The 9,049-nt window shown below is 42.9% G+C and overlaps 1 protein-coding gene across 2 annotated transcripts in view; it reads right to left on the minus strand.

Moving 5' to 3' along the window:
* The window catches only part of LOC124114446 (protein FAM43A-like), a 46,819-nt gene extending 45,149 nt beyond the window's left edge, over window positions 1-1,670 (minus strand). For both annotated transcript variants that reach the window (XR_007218832.1, XM_046475009.2), the window contains exon 1: window positions 325-1,670. Coding sequence is in view for 1 of the 2 variants with exons in the window: in XM_046475009.2 (XP_046330965.1) it covers window positions 336-1,340 (1,005 nt within the window). In the remaining variant the exon portion in view is untranslated. The remainder of the gene's footprint in view (window positions 1-324) is intronic.
* Between the last annotated feature and the right edge of the window lie 7,379 nt (window positions 1,671-9,049).

Below are 9,049 nucleotides of genomic sequence, written 5' to 3' on the forward strand. Positions count from 1 at the left end.
TACAATGTATGTGTCCGTGCACTTCCACGTAACAACCGTGCAACTTCCATGAAACGACCGTGCAACTTCCATGAAACGACCGTGTAACTTCCATGAAACGACCGTGCAACTTCCATTAACGACCGTGCAATTTCCATTAACGACCGTGCAATTTCCATTAACGACCGTGCAACTTCCATGAAATGACCGTGCAACCTTCCTGTAATCACCGTGCAACTAGCCCTGATATGAGCAGTGGGTATTAAAATATTTGGTGACATATCTGCGATGTGACATAAGTGTTTCGTTCAGAAGGAGCACAAGATATAAATCCTGATTGCTTACCTCTGTATCCATTATAAGTTGGTGCTATCCCCATCGTCTTCTGGCGTGTCCCCACAGGGTAGCTCACAGACGCTTCCCTCCCCCTCCTCCACAAGTCCCAACCCCTCCCTCGGGTCCTGATCCTGGTCGTGAAACCCAGACTCCGCACTTTCTTCATCGGAGTCCGTGTTTCCGTGACATAATTTAATTTCCTCATTCTGACGAAGTTCGTCGATGTCGTTGCCGATCTCGACGTCAATGATGCGGTCTGTAAGGCACTCGGGGTTGAGTGTATGGAGGGAGGCTGTGTCGGAGTGGAGCGTCAACGCCGCCACCATCTCACTGGCACTCTCCAGGTTGTCGTTCTCGTCGCACTCCCCCAAGTCCTCACACACACAAAACTCCTCGTGTTCACACTCCTCGAAGTCCTCCGTTATAGCGCCAAGTTTGGGAGCGGTGTTTGACTTACTCACGGGGGGTTTGAAGTTTGTAGCTGTGCTTAACATCTGTTTCCTCAAAGGGAGAACAGATCCCGCTTTGGGCAGGGAATTGGTTCTTTGCAACACAAGTCGGGAGTTCTGTTTCCGAACTTTGTCTCTCTGAAACTCTTTAAGGGCGAAGGAGAGTTTTTCGTGAAGCTGGAGTGCCATGGACTTAGCCTTCAGTTCAGTTTTACACAGCACAGCATGACAACGCAGCTCCATTTTCATCTTCTTCCCCTCGTGTCTGTACACCCAGACGAACACCCTCGGGTACTGAGGATGAGCGATGCAGTACGAGATCCTGTGTGCTCGGTACTCCGTGAGTCCTTGCTCCTTCGTGTACGCCTTGAGTCCGGAGCCTGTGACGACGAGCTTCATCTCGAGGCCAGGGTGGGAACTCCGCATGTAGTTGTTCCATATTATTGACACGGGCTTGTCCACACAACCGTCGCCTTTCATCATGGCCGTTTGAACGTTCCCCAGATACCGTACCTTGTAAGTCGGGTCCGACTCGCTGATCGCCAAACTCTTCCTCCAACCGAATATACTCATCATGAGTGGGTCTGATCGTCCGTATACTTGATAAGTGACACAATCTCACTCTCACTCTCACAACATCTCGCTCAGGTATGTCCGGCTTGTCGCTGATCAATGAACCGCTGACAATGTCGTCAGTCCAACTTGTAGCTACCTCGCGGTACTCCCAGGTCGCTGACTGTCCCACTGATCTCAGTCCCAATGGAGGGATATGTATCTTGATGACTTCTCACCCGTCTGTCAAACATTTATGTGCCCGCACCGTCAACTGTCCCTCTCCTTATGGCCGTCATTTTACCTCGCTAAGTGCCAGCTACCTGTGTGTGTGTGCTAAATATAACCGCCTTACATAGGATGTTTATTCACAATGTCACGTGGATCTTCCACGAACTATGATTGGCTGGCGCTTGCTACTCGCTTGACTGACGGAAGTTCAGCCTCTGTGTGTGATCTTCACTGTAAAGTGTATAAGAGATTATTTAGGAGAATGTTTCGCCATAACGAAAGTCGATTGCGACCTTTCCGCAAGTACTGGCCGTTGTTGTTGAGTTTCTTCACACTAATTGTGGCGCTGTTGTTTCGCCTCGGGTGAAAACGTGGACAATCGGCCTGACCGTCTACACAGACTGAGGGGGTGAGAGACACAGAGGCAAGGCGGCCGTGTGTCCCTGCGGGATCAAGGGAGGGGGGGGGGGGGGTTGGGGTTGATAGCGTTGTTCAGAGCAATGGGTTGTCAAGCTTTCACACACAGATTACACGCGCTGCTGACCCTATGCTACTACCCGTGAAGTAATACAGGTTATGAAGATTTTGTATCATTTAGAATTCAAGAATCAAGAATTTTTTATTGTACGGAACACCCTCGTAGGGCAGGGTACAAACTAACTGCATATAGATTAAATATAACTATCAACATGAGAGGTATATATACATAATGTACATTATATATATAAATATTACATATTATTTCATTCATAGTGTATAAACATTTATATATATATATATCATGAGGTGGCTGGCAGCGTGTACTTAATTTAATGATGGTGATACTGTACAGATAAGACATACTAATCATAAGGTCATATCTTGATGTTGTCTATAAGAGAGGTTCTTTTAATAAACATGTCGGAGATAGTTTGTGAAACATATTTTGCACTTTCAGGACAGGGGTTCAGGATATTTGCTAGGATTTTATTATCATTTTGGCAGATTTGGAGGTCTAGTGTTCGAAGAAGTATCTGCCTTTCGTTCTGATAATTTGGACAGTACAAAAGGGAGTGTTTCTCATCTTCTATCTTATTTAGGTTACATAATTTACATATTCTCTGGTCGATTATGTATTCAGAATTAGACAGTGTTGCTTTCACTTCTGAAAAAAATCTATTTACAAATCTTAATCGGTTCGTCAACCTCACTGGTGTTTAGAGCTCTAACAGCAATGGGACAAAGCATGCGAAACTGAAAAATGCTATCTTAAATGTACATCTGTCCGAAAGAAAGTTTTGAAGCACAATTTTGCTCAGGAACATAAATATTTTGACACAATTCTAGTGGACATAAACGTTCGTATCAATAAGCTGAACAGCAACGTTTATTGGACAATTATAATCAAGGCAACGCGCGTAGATTGTGGAAGACTATAGGTAGGTTTGGTATTGCGACGGTAGTGTATTATTTTTAGAAAACCACGGTTTTGAATAAATGGCAAAGCGATTATTTGTCCTTATTTGTGGAGAGCTCTTCCTTGGATTTGGATGATAACCATTTGAGTTCGGTTTAAAATGAGATCGCAAACAACAGGGTTATAAATGACTGGATACTTGATACTACTGACCTGGATCTTCCAATTACACGTGCGGAACCCGAGCGAGCTATTGCACGTGCAAAACGTGGAAAGGCAGTCGGCCTTGACCTACTCCCAGTTGAGGCGCTCAGGAACAGCACTTGCACCAACATTCTTTTAAGTATTTTTACTTTTTGCTTTGAAAACAATACATGTCCAGAAACTTGGCGCACTTGCATTTTTAACCCGATTAAAAAAACAGATACCAATCCACGCGATCCGTTAAGTTATCGAGGTATTTCTTTAATGTCGGGGGGGGGGGGGGGGGGTGGGGGGAGTCGGGTAGCCTCGTGGTTAAAGCGTTCGCTCGTCACGCCGAAGACCCGGGTTCGATTCCCGACATGTGTGAAGCCCATTTCTGGTGTCCCCCGCCGTGATATTGCTGGAATATTGCTAAAAGCGGCGTAAAACCATACTCACTCATTCACTCTGGAGTTAGACAAGGATGTGTGTTATCTCCGACATTGTTTTCGGTATTTATTAACGATCTCGCAGAGGAAATTAATAAACTTAAATGTGGTATTCAGGTGGACGATAATATGTTAAGTATTTTACTCTACGCGGACGACGTAGCTTTGATTGCTCCAGACGAAATTTCTTACAGCGCATGTTAGACTATCTCTCGCTGGGCAGCACAATGGCGTTTAAAAGTAAATGTGAAAAAAAGTAAGGTTGTTCATTTCAGGCCCCCATCTGTTTAAAGATCGGAATTTATCTTTACTATTGGCTCTTCTCACACTGACATTATTAACGCCTGGAAATATTTAGTATTTTGGCTTCATGAGCATTAGGATATCACTTATTCTGTTAAGGAATTGGCAACATCAGCAAATAGAGCTCTTGGTGCTCTTATCTGTAAATATAAGTTACCGGGTGGTATATCATTTTCAGTTTTTAATAAACTGTATGATAATCTTGCTCAGCCTATACTTTCGTACGGTTCGGCTATCTGGGGCCTCAAGCAATTCAGCTGTATTAATTCTGTTCAAAACAGAGCTGCTCGTTTCTTCCTTGCGGTTAATAACCAAACTCCTAATTTATCAGTCTGTGGCGAAATGGGGTGGACGAGCCCACTTACAAAACAGCATATTGAAACGTTTCGTTTTTGGCGGCGAATTCAAGCGGTCGATCCCAATCGACTTCTTTGTTGGATTAGAAAATGGTCTACAAAATTCCGTAAATCCTGGGTAAACAATGTTTTGGCTTTGCTTAATACTTTAGATCTAACTGTCTCTGATGGTCTGCATTTAACCAAATTAGATTCTACCCGTTTAAAATATAAGTTATTACCGTTAGATGAGCATAATTGGTATTCAGAATTGTGGAATGATAGAGGTTTACAAAATGGAAATAAGCTTCGTACATATCGATTATTCAAACACTCGCTGTCTGCTGAATCCTATGTTACATGTATTATGAACAGTTCTCATCGTAGTATCTTAAGCAAGTTACGCTGCGGCACATTACCCTTACAAGTTGAATTTGGTAGATTTGCTGAACCTATCACGCCTTTACAGGATAGAATTTGTAAATTATGTAATAACAAAGCTGTAGAAGATGAGATACATTTTCTCAATAACTGTCCATTATATTCTGACTTAAGATATGATTTATGTTTGAGAATTATAAAGTCTGATCCTATATTTATTTCATTCTCTCCTGTGGAGCAGACAGTGTTCTTAATGAACTGTAACACGTATATAAAACCTCTTGCCGCACTTATTTCAAAAATGTTTGCACGTAGGCAACATTATATTATTTAAAATTGTAATCTTGTAAGTTATAATTCTATGATATATATATAATGTTTTTCATTGTTCATTGTGTCTCATAGGCCTTTTATGTATGCATTTTATGCAAGTTTTTATGTCTAATGTGTACACAACCAACATGTGACACATAATTAAAATATTTTTTCTACTTCTTTTTTTTCTTATGTATATGTATCTGTGTACTTAACGACTTAAAAAAAGAATTGAATCATGGACGATTATTTAAGGTGCCACTGAATATCTTGATATCCGACTGTGCACCTTGCATGGCAGGTAAATAAAGACAGTTAATTGCGGGAGTGTAATCAAAATAATCTGCAAATAAAATATTCGTTTCCCGCGTTGTGTATCGAATTTGTGAACAATAAATATAAAATGTTTGATACACTATTTTATTAATCAATATCATGGACTATGTTAAGTAAAATTATTAAGTTTTACCGAATGGTTAGCGAATTTAGAAAACAACAACATATGAACTTGTTATTGTGATATTTTACAAAGTATTTAAACTATGTTTTCACACAAAACTTGTTTACTTCATTACTTGTTTATCGAGTTTGCTGCAACGTCAGCAAACCTGTCTGTGGAGCTCAAGCCGTGATACCAGATTCTTTAAAACCAATATTGAAAAAATAGCTAGTCTGAACAAAAACAATTCTATAACACGAATTGCGTCGTACAAATATTTGTGTCAAACTGACAGCTCAGTCCTGGCCGAGGCTGGTTTGTTTCACCCGTAATGGATATCGTTGTATCATCGTCTTACTGGATATCGTTGTATCATCGGCTTACTGGATATCGTTGTATCATCAGCTTACTGGATATCGTTGTATCATCGGCTTACTGGATATCGTTGTAGCATCGGCTTACTGGATATCGTTGTATCATCGGCTTACTGGATATCGTTGTAGCATCGGCTTACTGGATATCGTTGTATCATCGGCTTAGGTTCATCCGTCGAGTTGGGAAATGAAAGATTAATGAGAGACTAGCGATGTTGGAGGACCCCTTGTCCTAAACAATATCCTATATTCCCCAGGCAGAAAACATACAGTGAAGATCCGGGGTAGAATAGGCCTTCAGCAACCCATGCTTGCTGTAAAAGGTGACTGTGCTTGTAAGGGGCGACTAACTGGATCGGGTGGTCAGGCTCGCTGACTTGGTTGATGCATATTATCGTATCCCAATTGCGTGGATCGATGCTCATAATGTCAATCAATGGATTGTCTGGTCCAGACTCGATTATTTACACACCGCCGTCATATAGCTGGAGTATTGCTGAGTGCGGTGTTAAACAACAAAAACACAAACAAAAAAAACAACACAAGCATTACATTGTTTGTTTTAATGGTTTTTACGCCTTTTAACAATATTTCAGAAGGGGCGGTGGGGTAGCCTAGTGGTTAAAGCGTTCACGCCGAAGACCTGGGTTCGAATCCCAACATAGGTACAATGAGTGAAGCTTATTTCTGATGTCCCCTGCCGTGATATTGCTGGAATAAGCGGCGTAATCTTTGCCAAGAACGGTGTATATAGCGTCCGGGCTTGCGCCAATTAGTCGTGCAGGGTCCAATTTGGTCGACCCCAGATACCACAGAATTACAGAATTATGACCCTTGAACTACGGGATGTCGAGGGGGAACTTCAACCACTGTTTTCCGGGTGTTCGGCGTGTCGAGGGGGAACTTCTACCACTGTTTTCCAGGTGTTCGGTGTGTCGAGGGAGAACTTTTACCACTGTTTTCCAGGTGTTCGGCGTGTCGAGGGAGAACTTCAACCACTGTTTCCTAGGTGTTCGGCGTGTCGAGGGAGAACTTCAACCACTGTTTCCTAGGTGTTCGGCGTGTCGAGGGAGAACTTCAACCACTGTTTCCTAGGTGTTTGGCGTGTCGAGGGAGAACTTTAACCACTGTTTTCCAGGTGTTTGGCGTGTCGAGGGAGAACTTCAACCACTGTTTTCCAGGTGTTTGGCGTGTCGAGGGAGAACTTCAACCACTGTTTTCCAGGTGATTGGCGTGTCGAGGGAGAACTTCAACCACTGTTTTCCAGGTTTTGGCGTGTCGAGGGAGAACTTCAACCACTGTTTCCTAGGTGTTTGGCGTGTCGAGGGAGAACTTCTACCACTGTTTTCCAGGTGTTCGGTGTGTCGAGGGAGAACTTTTACCACTGTTTTCAGCCGTTCGTCACGTTGAACAACTGGGCGAGTCTTTGAATTACATTTAGAAGTGATACATAAAAGAGAGAATTTATGGATGTCAACTTCTTTATTATGAGAAACGTTTCGGAGTACATGTATATGCTTACTTCTACATCAGGTGAATTCACCCGTTGAAGGAGAAAACACATACACCGAAATGTTATGTTTCTCATAATAAAGAAGTTGAACTATTTCCCGTTCAGAAAAAAATCACCGAGATGAATAATCAAAAATACATCTGAATACTTTCGTTAAACCTGAGAGTTAGTGAGTGAGTTAAGAGTGTCCACTGACCCCCATTACCATGAACTAACACACACTGTGGTGACACATATTCCGTCTGTGGTATGTTGGAGTGATGTGTGCCAGGACGGAGGAGCCCGACTGCCCCAGAGGAAATATAATATAATCTTTTCCTGGTGATAAAATGCAAATGGGAAATGTACATCCCGACGAAAGCGCCACCTGCCGGAGGTAACACAAGAACAAGGAATACTTACACATTGTCAGAAACGAGTGAGGCATTAAATCTGCACTCGTGGAAAGTGTGTTGGGTGAGGGGGTGAGGGGGTGAGTGTGTGTGTGTGTGGGGGGGGGGGGGGGGGGGGGGGGGGTTTGGACACAGGGAGAAACAAAATCTTCTGATGGATGAAACTTTATTAAAGATAAGAAATTTAGAATCTTGTGTCGGATTTCTTTAGGTTTGTCAGCAGATTGAACCATCTTGTCATGAACGTCTGATTGGATCGTTCAACTCTCCGTATGTTTATGCTTTGCAGGCGATGACAGGTGTGTGGTATACCAGGACCTGGTCGCGATCTGTGAGGAACGAGCGCAAGTATTGGTTTTCATACTGGTGTGTGTTTCGTTTAGGTTCTATTGTACGCTGCGTTAAACAGTATTCAGTCACGGCGACCTGTACAGAATCAAGAACTGGCGAGACAAACCAGTGGTTGATATTTTGGACAACGTCCCCGCCGTAGATTACACGCTATCTGACAAGTGATCACGTCGCTAGACAGGTCCATACTGGGGTCCTGATGTACGCCTGGACGAAGGACCATCACCTTGACCAGTGATCACGTCGCTAGACAGACCCATACTGGGGTCCTGATGTACGCCTGGACGAAGGACCATCACCTTGACCAGTGATCACGTCGCTAGACAGACCCATACTGGGGTCCTGATGTACGCCTGGACGAAGGACCATCACCTTGACCAGTGATCACGTCGCTAGACAGACCCATACTGGGGTCCTGATGTACGCCTGGACGAAGGACCATCACCTTGACCAGTGATCACGTCGCTAGACAGGTCCATACTGTGGTCCTGATATACGTCTGGCCGAAGTGATCAGAAATCTGTTCTTACATTTTCGTCTGTCAATTCATAATTAGCAAGCACAGTGGACGCAGTCTATAATCTTCAATAGGCAAGTCTAGCTACACCTGCCTTGAGGCCACTGCATGGCGAAAGGCTCCTTATGAATATTTTTTAGTAAATACTGGTATTTCATTGCCTGCATCTTGATCTGACTGAGGGTCCTAACGTTTTCAAACACACATGGCAGCCCATGTTCCATCATAACTATGATTAAGGCTTCATTGTAAAACACAAGGGTTTCTTTCTTTTGACTGACCTGGTACAGGATTCTGTGTCCAATATTCATAATTTATACTAACCCCAGCTAGAGATGTTATATACCGTCAGGAAATAGGCTTCTTTGTATCGTTCTGGTTGCACTTGGCGATAAGTCACTGTCAGACCTTAGTCGTTTAGGAAATATAGTTCCATGAGTTTTGTACAACACATATGATGTCATTTTATAAGACGACTTCAGCTGACAAATTCAAATTCCTTGATAGTTTTATTTGTGTTCCAGATAAATTTTGCAATTTGTTAATCTGACTTC

The sequence above is a fragment of the Haliotis rufescens genome, unplaced genomic scaffold, assembly GCF_023055435.1.
Source record: "Haliotis rufescens isolate VD_foot unplaced genomic scaffold, xgHalRufe1.0.p SCAF_61, whole genome shotgun sequence".
Taxonomy (NCBI): domain Eukaryota; kingdom Metazoa; phylum Mollusca; class Gastropoda; order Lepetellida; family Haliotidae; genus Haliotis; species Haliotis rufescens.